The following is a 12,977-nucleotide window of genomic DNA, read 5'->3' on the forward strand; positions in this document are numbered from 1 at the left end:
CAATTATATGAATATAGAATAAGAATTCTATACATGACTTTAAACTCCTGGCACATTCCTTCCTCCCTTGTGAGAGATTTTTACAGCTTTGAATATGTTCTTTATTTAAAGGAATGCCTGAGAGCATAAATTGACCAGGCCAAGTTCTGCCCATTGACTTATGAGGGTTCTTGATCTTAACCCAGTGACATTTGGGAACTGTTATTCAATTTCAGTAGAGGAAATGGCTTAAACTCACATTGATTAATTGGGAGGAAATAGAAAATCAAGAACTATATTGTTAAAGATGCTGTTATTTTGAAAAACCTATGGCATTAAGACAATCTGAATGACTGACCTCCGGAAAGGATGGCTAAGAGGCCTTGAGCCTTCTCTAGGCAGACCAAAATTCACAATGCACGTGGCTGCCTGCATCCTTAAGAGCACTTCATGCAGAAAATATTATACCTGTGCTCTGGAGTTTACACTGACTTCCAATTCATTTCCAGTTGAACTGGAGGTGTTGGATTGACCAGGAAAGTTCCAGTGGTTTCCATCTTGGCGCCTTTAGTGACCTCTTCCTTCCTCTCCCTTCCCATGTGATACCACAGCAGTTGAGATCAGCTGAGTCACCTGAACCAACTGCACCCAGGTTTGAAGGAGACAGAGCCAGTGGCACTGAGAGCTCTTACTGCTGGAGTTCATTTCCCTGCCCTTAGTCTGACACAGGCACACTTTTCTCAGGCTCTCTCTGAAGGGGTTGGGCAGGCACATGTACATGAACATATACACATGACAGAGACTAAAGAGGGGTTACATTCATACTGGTTTGGGGGTGCAAGGGTTTTGACATAGATAAATGATAATTTGGTGCTGGAATATATTAATTGCACTTAGAGCAAAGACGAGGCACGCTTTAAAAAACCAAAACAAATAAAATTACACTAGACCAAAATTACACATGTCCAAAGAAGAGAGATGACAAATGAGAATTAAGGATTGCTATTCGGGACCCCAGGGCTTCCTTGGCACAAAAAAGGAAGCCTCTGCAATTTAACTCTGCAAAGCAGCAATGCCTTCACAAAACGTCTCTAGATCTGTTTCATTAGATGCTGATTTTAGGTATAGGCACCTATAACACAGGGCTAGAAGCAATACATTCTACTAGTAAACTATTTATGCATAGTAGGCTAAATGCCATTAACATCTTAACAATGCTATCCTGCTCTGAACTACTGTACCGGGAAGGAATGGAAACATTTTTACCCAATAGCGACCTTGACTGCCTCAGTTGTCCCTTCAAAATAAATCAGTTAACTCAGAAAACTTTTTTTCTGTGATCATAACAGTTGTGATTCTGTAGCAGTATTTATGGCATATGCCTCAGTAAAGTACCTTAATATGAAAGAGCCATGGAAGCTCCAAATGGAGAAGTGAGGTCATGAAATGAAAAGCAATCACAGAAGACACCAAATGCTTTGCTGTTGGTACCTCAAGTTGAATCCCGTCCCTTTTATCTCTTATACAGTTTCAGAATTCTGTCATATTCTCTTCTTCCACCCTCCCTTCCACACTGCAAATTTGTATTTTTATCTCTACCTACCCTTTCGCTAAGACCTCTCCCTTACGTACAACCACTTCATGGAGTTATGATCAAAATGGATTTCCTTAAATCAAGGCCAAAGTAACTCGAGTCCATTAGAAAGAAAAACACACCATCCAGATTTGTTGATGTAGGACCATGACTGTTTACAATTGGTTAATACAATAAGATCATGCTGGACTGCAAAAATTGAATGCACATAACATAGGCGAATACATTTCTTAGAATATACTTTGCACATTTATTGTCCAGTTATGTTTCAAAGAATTTGGTTCTTGACTGAAACAATTACAGTCTAACACATCTGTAAACAGAGTATCACTATAAAACCAGCTTAAATTGGCATGTAAAATACTATGATTATAGATGCATGTTTCATTTCATGGCATCTTAGCAGAATCATTTATACTGTCTATTTACAAGCATATAAAGATCTTGCACTTTAATCATTGGAAAGCTATGAAAGAGGTACTTTCAAGTCACATGACTTAATAAATATATAACCTGCTTTGTTAAAAATCTACAATATACTGTACATTCAAGTTGAGACAAAAGATTCAATGCTAGCTACACTTGATATAAATGTACATTTACAATAATTCAACAATTCCTAAAAGTGCTACCTTTGTCTGCGATGAAAAGAAACACTAAGGTTCCAGTGTTTCATTTACAACCAAAAAATCTCATACATTCCTTTATTCACAGATTCTGAGTGCCTGTTACTAGAATATCCAAAGCTTTTTCTTTTTATTTAAAAAAAAAATCTCTCAAAAGTTGCAGACAAAGAAGGGGCAAGAAATTGTTTAAAAAATAAAAAAAAAGTCACACCCAAACACTGCAACTCATTTCATCTCTTAGCTCACTGAAAGGATGATCAAACTCATAACACCCTGTTTCACCTTAGAAAGAAAAGTTTATGGACACATTTCTTTAACAAAAGACACCAGACAACCCTAGAAAGTCTAAGGCAGTTTATCTATATAACAGAGAACATGAACTTTAGAAATCTTCTGTGACTGAGGTCTTGATGCATTATTCAGTTTCTGCTTTGTTGAGTCCCTTCCATTGCTTTGGCTTGCTGTCTTCAGTAGTTTTATTCAATACAACACTCGAATTGCTGGAAAGAGAAAGTTAAAGTGTAATATTCTCCTTTACAAATATAAGTAGAACAATTGTTTGGTAGTGGTTGAAAGTTGTATATTAATTATGCTAAATAATATATTCCACTGTAACTCTTGTCAATGGCTAGTTCAGAACTTCCCCAAGCTATGGTCCCTTTCTCTAATCACTATACTCCAGCTGAGCAGGTCACACACACTATAAAAGTAAAGACGGGTGATATCATTTCAGATACCTGTTGTGTGGGATATGCTGAATTGTCTGGCAAAGTTCCTCTGAAGGAGGTACACTAGGCAAGCAGTGAGGTTTCTTTTGCCAAGACCTGAAGTTCATTAGCTGATTGTCTGAGTCAGAACCTGCAAGACATACAATTATGTTATTAAACAACAATGTAGTTATGAAAGTATCTAGAGAGAGAGGAATTCTTCCATGACTCTTATCTTCTCCCAATAATAAAAAAATAATAAATATGTACATTCATTATTATTAAGGCTACGATTTTGCCATGGATAATTTTAGTAAAAAAGTCAGACACGTCACAGGCAATAAACAAAATCAAGGCAACCGTTACCTGTCCCCGACTTTTACTAAAAACATCCCTGGCAAAATGGGGAGGGAGGAGGGTCCTGCATCCTGCTGCACCCCCCTCATCTCCCGCAGCAGCTGCGAGCTACAGGGACCCCATTGCCCAGTGGCTGGGAGGGGTCCCTCTGCTGCCCTGCAAGGCTAGAGCTGCGGAGTGGGGGTACCCCCAGTGCCCTGCGGGGCTAGGAGATGTGGAGGGGGGTTCCTTGCCAGTAGCAGCAGATCGGGAGCTGCTACTGAGCAGCTCTGGGGTCCCTCTACTGCCAGCAGCTGGGAGCTTCAGGCCCCCCCCCCATGGCCGCTGAACAGCTCCAGGGAGCTGTGGGGGGGCTGCAGCTCGCAGCAGCTGAGCAGCTGCAGGGGGTACCCCTGCCAGTGGTGGCACTTGGGGACCTGCTGGGCCCCTCTCCCACCCACTGAGCAGCTCCAGGGTCCCTCTGCTGCCGGAAGAGCTGGGGACTCGCAGGGTCCCCGCGACCACCATGATATAATCTTAGCCTTAATTATTATTGGATGTATTGGACTAAAAAATGATATTGAAATCAGCATAGGTACACACACACACACTGTACTGTTATGTTTTTGTAAATATTTAACTTGAAAACAAAAAAAACAGGAATACAAATAGCCACACTGAAGTCAATGGGACTATTCATGTGCTTAAAGATGCTCATATGAGTGTTTTCTGGATCAGGTTTTTACTTCTTGTTTAGCAAACCTTATTTCAATTGATTCAAGGATTACTTCTGAGTCCAGGATACCTGGCAACACCCATGCAAAAGTCACTTATGTCAACATGAAAGCTCATAAACTAGCCCAAAGTCCAAAAGAAATTAAACGGAATAGATAGCATTGCTTAGCACTTTCTATTCTAGTCCCTCATTTAAGTGAATGAGAAGATCTGCATTAACTACAATGGGAGGTGGATCAGGCCCTGTAATTCCTTTTCATTTTTAGATTTGAAAAGACTTCAAAAAGGTGGGCAAGCAGAATTACACAGTATTCCATGGCACTTCTTGTAGGGTTATAGTAATTTGGAGTGTAACATAACAAAGCCTTAAAAATAAAGTAAAAATATATAGTTTTTAAAAATCATTCTAATGAAAACCGTTATGTAAAGGTATCCAAATAGCATTATATCAAGATGATGATCCTTTAAGTGGCAAAGGAATTCTTTAATTTTTATATTCTTATATTCTCTCAAATCTAAGCTACGGGCAGGGCTGTTTAATGCTACATTCCCTCTTAAAATGCACTTAACTTCCACACACACAAAAATCCATAAGTATGAAAACAGATCACGAATGCTATAGCACACAAGTCTGACACCAATAAAACATTCTTTTTTAATGACAGCACCCAAATAATCTTATTTCTTTCCCTAAACATAAATGTTTTATACCAACGAAAATAATTCCACGTAGAGAGAGGTCTATAGGAAGACCGGGGTGCTGCACATTGGAGGGAGCAGCAGTGCCTCCCATTTGATTCACTAATTAAACATGCTATTTAATGCTAAGAGTTATCAACAGGTCCCTTCTCAAGGAGACGTTTATCATGTAGTCATGACTGGATTATCAGGATTCCCTTCTTAGGTGAACTACCAGGAGAGCCTAGCAGCCCTGACTTGCACATCGATTTTTAATGTTTTTTATATCTCACATCATGAATTCTCTTTATACTTAGGAAGTCTCCATTTCCTTGTGTATGCATCTTCCAGCTGAGAGGGAGAAAATAAAACATAAGGATAGTTTTATGAAATGTACAAAAGTTAGTGAGTTAAATACTTGCTTCCTGAGTAGGCACTTTGAGTTTTCACATGTTCAGAGTTCTTGTGATCAGAAGTCATGCTCAAAAACTGTTGCTTCAGCCAAGCCCCTCTATCTTCTTCAAATGCCTTTCTCTGAAAAGAGAAATGTCAATTTATATTCTGTACAGAAAATGGTATGTTTATAATGATTGATTTGCCTTGCATGTACAATCATAATGTGAAGTTCATTCTTATATTGAAAAAGTGGGCAGTTTAACAGAGACCTACAACTGTGAGATCCCTGAAAGGATCAAATGGCAAGGGTGTCTGCAAACTGAACCCCATGGTTTGCTCACAAGGATGTGCTAAGAAGGTCCTTGCAAGTGCCTCTCATTTTACCTTAGGGCAGAGGTTCTCGAACTGGGGGTCGTGAGGTTATTATGTGGGGGGTCGCGAGCTGTCAGCCTCCACCGTAAACCCCGCTTTCCCTCCAGCATTTATAATGGTGTTAAATATATTAAAAAGTGTTTTTAATTTATAAGGGGGGGCTCACACTCAGAGGCTTGCTATGTGAAAGGGGTCACCAGTACAAAGTTTGAGAATCGCTGCCTTAGGGCTTTTGGCCGGGAAACTACCAGTCAGATGCTAAACCCACCTTCTATGCAGCTGCCAGAAACGACTACAGCTCAGTGGCGTAAAGGTAAAATAAATAAACTGGTAAACTAACCTAAACTCAACTCCACATTCCCCCAATGAGAAATGGGTAAACGCTATTTACCCTCCACTACAATACTACGGTACTGATCATCTCGCAACTCCGAGTAACTTCTGGGAAGAGAAAAAAGAGCTGGAAAGTAGTCCTGACTACTCCCACCCAAATCTGAGAGAAAAGAAGGAAGGTTTCCCTTTCACGTGACTCTGTAAGCAAGGGAGGAGAGAAGTGATGTCAATATCAGGCAGTCCTCAAAAACCCAGATGGCAGCAGGATGGGGAGGAGACAGTTCCTGAACCTCTTAAGAGATCAGACAAACAGGAGATACCAAGGAAGAGAGAGGACAGGATGTAAGAGCAAAGGAGCAAATTTCCCCCATTGTTCAAAATTCTTCTTCCTATGTCCAAAGGAGACACAACAAACCCCAACTCTAGGCTCAGGGGCTGCTGCAAATTTTTCATAAAGATCTGCACAGATCACAGTACAGAAACAGTATTAAAGCATAAGAGGAGAAGCAATAGCAAACTTATGCATGCAGTGATGCTGCAATCTGGACTATAGGTTTAGACACATTTGGTTAAATTTAGCAATAAGCCTGTGAAACAGTTTAAGAGCAAATCCTATATACTCTCACAATCTTAATAAAAATATTTTTTTAAGTAAAGTGAACATGTGGAGAATTTTATAAAGTCTTACTGGAACTGAAAAATATTGATACAATGTGAATCAGTACTATGTATGTACCTATAGATAAAGTCTAAGGCCAGTATGGATGTACGTATGTAGGTAAGTAAAGAAAGAATAGAGTGCCTAAAGTTAGGTTCCTAAGTCTCTATTTAGAACCTAAATAAGTGACCTTATTTTCAAAAGCACATGTGCAGATATTTGAAAATCTTGGCCTAAGCTTATAAAAAGAAAATGAAAATTAGTTATCCTAGGTCAAGCAACTGTATTTGCCAATGTCTGTATACAAAATGTAGTATTCTGTTATGGGCAAACAGAGTGATCCATCATATTGTCATTAGTCCTGCATCACATGGTTTACAAGATATGGCGGAGGAGAGAGAGAGATCTTCCAATAGAAAGACAATAGCAAAGGAATAACGATACACACAAATGCATAGATTCAACATTAGCTAAGTTTTTCCGCTTACTGAGGTTACAAGACTGGCTAATCTTCAGTATTAAAGATCAAAGGCCTATAAAGATACCCTCCCTTTTGAATACCTCAAGTCCTAATCTAATAGCAGCTTCTGTAAAACTTCTTCGCTCTCTCTCAAAGTTCTTTTTTTGTTCTCTAAATAGTTTCCATTCTTCCTGGAGGCGCTCTCTTTCTTCCAACAAATAACAGTCCTGTAGTAACATAGAGGTATCATCATCATCATCACATGGAGACATAAGCTGCTGCTGTAGATATAAGGAACACAAGTCAGAAATGTTATTTAGAAATCACGATTCAGACTTAAAATATGTTTCTACAAGTTTAGATTTAGATGCAAGCAAAAGTTTATTACATGAAAGACAAACAGGCTTGGTTATAAATGGGCCACTGGCACAGGAAATTATGAAGTGTGGAAGAAAAAACTGCAGAAGGCAAACAAAGAAGTTTAGCACCCTATTCAGACAGCTTTGGAAAATAGATGAGATAAGCTTTCTGAATAGGTTGCTAAACTTTGTTGCCTTCTGCAGGTTCTCCTTCTATATCTTCTAACTTCACAACAAAATACTGTTTGCCAAGGTGAGAGTCACATCCCCTCTCCCTCTGCTCCAGCCTCCACCGTTATCAAAAGCAGGAACACCCAAATAAAAGGAGACATCATTAGAGTGATGCTTCAATTCCTACCCGAAGAAGGGAGGAAGAGAAGAAAGTACAGTTAAAAAAAAAATCAAAAGATTCCGACCTGTAATAGTTGTTGCTGAGTTTTGATCATTTCTTTGCACTGCTGAATTTCTAATTCTAACTTTTCAGTTTCCAGTTCATGGTCCTCTCTTGAAATTACATCGCTGCCATTCAAAGCCCCTGAATGCGCACGTGACACTAAAAACAGGAAAAAAGAAAAAAGTTGGTTTTTTTATATATAAAGTAAAAGAGGTAGCCACTGGTAATGTCTTTCAATAAAGATGCTAATTTAAGATAAAAAAAGGTTTACAAAATAAATTAAAAGGCATTTTAATATGTATCTGTCCAACCTTGGAATTTGAAAGACCCTGGATATGTCTGAATAATCACAGGAAATACTAAATAAGTTCTAGCAGAAATATACAGTACTGGATCTCTACACCATCAGCCAGATATAAATTACAATTCAGTGGATCATTTTATTACAGGGAAAGACAATACCACTAAATTACCCTTAACTATTTCACAATTTCTGGGCTTAGCAATTGTCTCTCTGGACCCCTACTTGTAAAACAAGTAGTGTGCTTTGAAGGCAAATAGATCAGACAAAGTCAGATAGGAAGAGTGAGGGAAGAGTCCATTTAAAATAAAACAAACTCTCCATGGTTTAGATAATACTTTTAGTATAAACCCTGTTACCAAGCTATTTGAAGATACTGTAAAGAAAAGCAAGTTTAATAGGTTTTGAACAAAATAAAAACAAATATTAAGAAATCAACACTCAGACAAGACAACAAGAACAACAAAATAAATTCAGGGAACTATTTCCTCATTACACATCTTAACTTTTGGATTATCCTACCCACTCCTGGTATGAAGAGGTCACCATTTGGTAGCATATAGACCAGGGGTAAGCAACCAATGGCACGTGAGCTGATTTTCAGTGGCACTCACACTGCCCGGGTCCTGGCCACCGGTCTGGGGGTTCTTCATTTTAATTTAATTTTAAATGAAGCTTCTTAAACATTTAAAAAACCTTATTTACTTTACATACAACAATAGTTCAGTTATACATTATAGACTTATAGAAAGAGACCTTCTACAAATGTTAAAATGTATTACTGGCATGTGAAACCTTAAATTAGAGTGAATAAATGAAGACTTGGTACACCACTTCTGAAAGGTTGCCGCCCCCTGATATAGACAGACATGCACCATGAGCTGCCATTCTCTCTCTGGGACAGAGAGAGTCCTTTTAGCCTAGGTATTAAGAGAAGTCTTAGACTCTGGTGGCAGCCTTTGCCTAGACCACAAGCAGGCTCTCCACTGCCTACTAATAAAGTCTCTCCAAGATAGCTTCTGAAGCTTGCATTCTACATTTCCATGGAAACAGCACGTAACCACCAGAACATTCTACGGCACCTGCCATTTCAACTTCAGAGAGTATATTGTAGCTCACAACATATGTGCCTCATTAATAAGAATTCAGATATTTTATCCACAATAAAATGATTAGTATGACACATGAGTGGCCTACACAGATCTCAATACGAGATCAAAAGCTGAACTTGTGCAAAGCCTTATTAGCTCTTGAATTTAGTATTGTAATAGCAATATTATGGCCAAGAAAGGTCAGGTCCTTTGCATATGAGGGTGCAAGTCCTATGCAGGAGGGGAAAAGTAGTTCCTGTTCCCCATTCCCAAAAAATGTTATTAGAAGTAGGTGAGTGAAAAGGTCAAAAGGTCTGCATGGACTCCTCCTGATGGTCGAAATGACAGACTGGACTTCTACATAGAGTGCTTCCACAGATGTGCACAGGCTGAAATTGTGAACAAACAGCATCGTTTGCCCCATAACCTCAGCCATATAGGACGCAATACCAGCCACAGCCTCAGAAACAACTCTGACATTATAATCAAAGAGGCTGACAAAGGAGGTGCTGTAGTCATCATGAACAGGTCGGATTATGAACAGGAGGCTGCAAGGCAACTCTCCAACACCACATTCTACAGGTCACTATCCTCCAATCCCACTGAGGAGTACCAAAAGAAACTACACCATCTGCTCAAGAAACTCTCTGCTATAGCACAGGGACACACACACACACACACACACACACTAGAGCCCTGACCAGGGGTATTCTATCTGCTACCCAAGATCCATAAACTTGGAAATCCTGGATGCCCCATCATCTTAGGCATTGGCACTCTTACAGCAGGATTATCTGGCTATTTGGACTCTCTCCTCAGACCCTATGCTACCAGCACTCCTAGCTAACTTCAAGACACCACCGACTTCCTGAGGAAACCACAATGCATTGGTGATCTTCCTGAAAACACCATCCTGGCCACCATGGATGTAGAAGCTCTTTACAACAATATTCCACATGAGGATGGACTAAAAGCTGTTAGGAACAGTATCCCTGATGAGGCCATGGCACACCTGGTGGCTGAGCTTTGTGACTGTCCTCACCCACAACCTTTTCAGATTTGGGGACAACTTATACCTTCAAGTCAGTGGCACTGCTATGGGTACCTGCATGGCCCCACAGTATGCCATTTTTATGGCTGACTTAGAACAATACTTCCTCAGCTTTCGTCCCCTAGAGCCCCTCCTCTACTTGCGCTACATTGATGACATCTTCATCATATAGACCCAAGGGAAGGAGGCCCTTGAAGAATGCCACCTGGATTTCAACAATTTCCACCCCACCATCAACCTCAGCCTGGACAAGTCCACACAAGAGATCCCCTTCCTGGACACTACAGTGCAAATAAGTGATGGTCACAAACACCACCCTATACCGGAAACCTTCTGACCGCTATACTTACCTACATGCCTCCAGCTTCCATCCAGGACATATCACACAATCCGTTGTCTACAGCTAAGCCCTAAGATACAATCACATTTGCTCCAATCCCTCAGAAAGAGGAAAACACCTACAAGATCTTTATCAAGCATTCTTAAAACTACAATACTCACCTGCTGAAGTGAAAAAACAGATTGACAGAGCCAGAAGAGTATCCAGAAGTCACCTACTACAGGACAGGCCCAACAAGGAAAACAACAGAACACCACTGTCCATCACATATAGCCCCCAGCTAAAACCTCTCCAGCACATGATCAAAGATCTACAGCCTATCCTGGAAAACGATCCCTCAATCTCACAGACCTTGGGAGGCAGGCCAGTCCTCGCTTACAGACAGCACCCCAACTTGAATCAAATACTAACCAGAAACTATACATCACACCACAGAAACACTAACCCAGGAACCAACCCCTGTAACAAACCCTGTTGCCTACTCTGTCCCCATATCTACTCTAGCAACACCATCAGAGGACCCAACCACATCAGCCACACCATCAGGGGCTCATTCACCTGCACATCTACTAATGTGATATATATCATCATGTGCCAGCAATGATGTACATTGGCCAAACTGGACAGTCTCTATGTAAAAGAATAAATGGACACAAATCAGACATCAGGAATGGTAACATACAAAAACCATTAGGAGAACACTTCAATCTCCCTGGACAGTCAATAACAGATTTAAAAGCAGGGTGAATAAAAATCTATGTTGTTTTTATTAAAGTAAAAAAAAAAATCAGAATTTTTAAATTTAAAATCAGATGTTCTTGATAAAATTCTTTTTGAGGAAAAAACCTATCTAAAGATAGTTTTAATTAAGATACATTATAGATCAAAAATATCTCATCATGGAATAGGGATTATAAATTCTAATTCTATAGTACAAGACAATATATTCATGCAATGTTTAAGAAAAGTTTTGTAAATGAGTTCCAATTGTTCATGGATTAGGGACCCAATCTTATGGTTTCCAGAGGCTTCTGTATAGATTATTTAGGTTAATCTTTCTATCTACCCAATGGGACTCAGTGCTCAGTCTAGAAGATACCATCAGAGATGCTTAGTTTTGCAGTTCTCAAACTGTGGATTTGTGTCTCCAGAGATAACATGCTTGTTAACAGAAAAAATGTTTTTAAATAAAATATAGAGGTGAGAAATAACAGACCTCAACCCTATTGTCCCTCTGCAAACTTGTGTACACAGGGTCAATCCCCTACCTCTCTCTAAAAGTGCAAAGTTTCAGAAAGTTCAATGAACAGAAGATTGTTGGGGGCGGAATAGATCTGGACAAGGAGAAAAGTCTGGAGATAAATTTAAGAAGGGAGGGAAAGGCAGTAGAAACAAAAGTGAAACTGTTTGAACAGCATATTCCAGAAGTCTTCAGGTCTTTCTGAGTGTAGCCTTCATTGATTTGAGATCTACCATACCATTCTCTCACTAGAAGGGAAAACCTGTAATGGCAGCAGGCCATAAAAGAGACCCAGTTTGGAAATATTTTAATGAAGTTCCTCTACCTGTGACGAATATGTATTAAGGTTGTAACAACCAACAAGAATGCACTTCTATGTCGGAATCCATGAACAAACAGAGTCTTCCTGACCAGTAAATCCACCCTGTTTAAAAGTAGCCATCCTTCAACAAAAAAAACCTTCAAAAAACAGACTTCAAAGAGAAACTGCAGAGCTACAATTCATTTGCAAACTTAACACCATTAATTTGGGTTTGAATAGGGACTGGGAGTGGCTGTCTCACTACAAAAGCAATTTTCCCTCTCTTGGTATTGTCACCTCCTCAATGTGGGAGCGGACCACATCCACCTTGACTGAATTGGCCTTGTCAACACTGGTTCTGCACTTGTAAGGTAACTCCCTTCTCTTCATGTGCCAGTATATTTATGCCTGTATCTGTAATTTTCACTCCATGCATCTGAAGAAGTGGGGTTTTTTTACCCACGAAAGCTTATGCACAAATAAATCTGTTAAATCTTTAAGGTGCCACCAGACTCCTCATTGTTTTTGTGGATTCAGACTAACACGGCTACCCCTCCGATACCTAAATACAAATGTTAAGCATTTTTATAATATCATGCTTAGATCAGAGTCTCAAAGCAAGTGACTGAAAGATTGAGTCACTTTTCAAGGCAGGATTAACATTTTAATTGAAAAACATTTGCCTTTTCCCTCCATGGCACAAAATGAATTCCATTCAAGAAAATCTGATTTCCAAACATCACACCAAAAAAAATTAAAAAAAAAAATATAAGCCAGTTTCTATATTTATACTGAATCAGGTAAACTGAAGAAACCTTTTAACTGAAAGTTATCCAGTTCTTCAGAATCCACTATATTTTTGGAGTTATTAATTTCATTATAAAAACCTAGAGGGGAGTTACTGTAATATAGCCTATTTTTCACTGGAAAAGTAAGGGCTCAATGTATTCTATGAGCTTTATGAAGGAAACACGGATCAAATGAAAAACATTAATACAATATTATGGTTATAACCTTTCAAACATT

At 39.3% G+C, this 12,977-nt stretch overlaps 1 protein-coding gene across 5 annotated transcripts in view; it reads right to left on the minus strand.

Moving 5' to 3' along the window:
• Window positions 1–1,807: 1,807 nt before the first annotated feature.
• LOC123375716 (SSX family member 2 interacting protein) overlaps window positions 1,808–12,977 on the minus strand; it is a 33,569-nt gene continuing 22,399 nt past the window's right edge. For 3 of the 5 annotated variants that reach the window (XM_045026899.1, XM_045026900.1, XM_045026901.1), the window contains 5 exons: window positions 7,650–7,786; window positions 6,976–7,155; window positions 5,078–5,189; window positions 2,937–3,057; window positions 1,808–2,699 (listed from right to left, as the gene is read on the minus strand). In XM_045026899.1, coding sequence (XP_044882834.1) covers window positions 2,615–2,699; window positions 2,937–3,057; window positions 5,078–5,189; window positions 6,976–7,155; window positions 7,650–7,786 — 635 coding nt within the window. In that variant the 3' untranslated portion in view covers window positions 1,808–2,614. The remainder of the gene's footprint in view (window positions 2,700–2,936; window positions 3,058–5,077; window positions 5,190–6,975; window positions 7,156–7,649; window positions 7,787–12,977) is intronic. The other 2 variants (XM_045026902.1, XM_045026903.1) reach the window with 2 other exon arrangements.

This window comes from Mauremys mutica, chromosome 8 (assembly GCF_020497125.1).
Source record: "Mauremys mutica isolate MM-2020 ecotype Southern chromosome 8, ASM2049712v1, whole genome shotgun sequence".
Classification (NCBI taxonomy): domain Eukaryota; kingdom Metazoa; phylum Chordata; order Testudines; family Geoemydidae; genus Mauremys; species Mauremys mutica.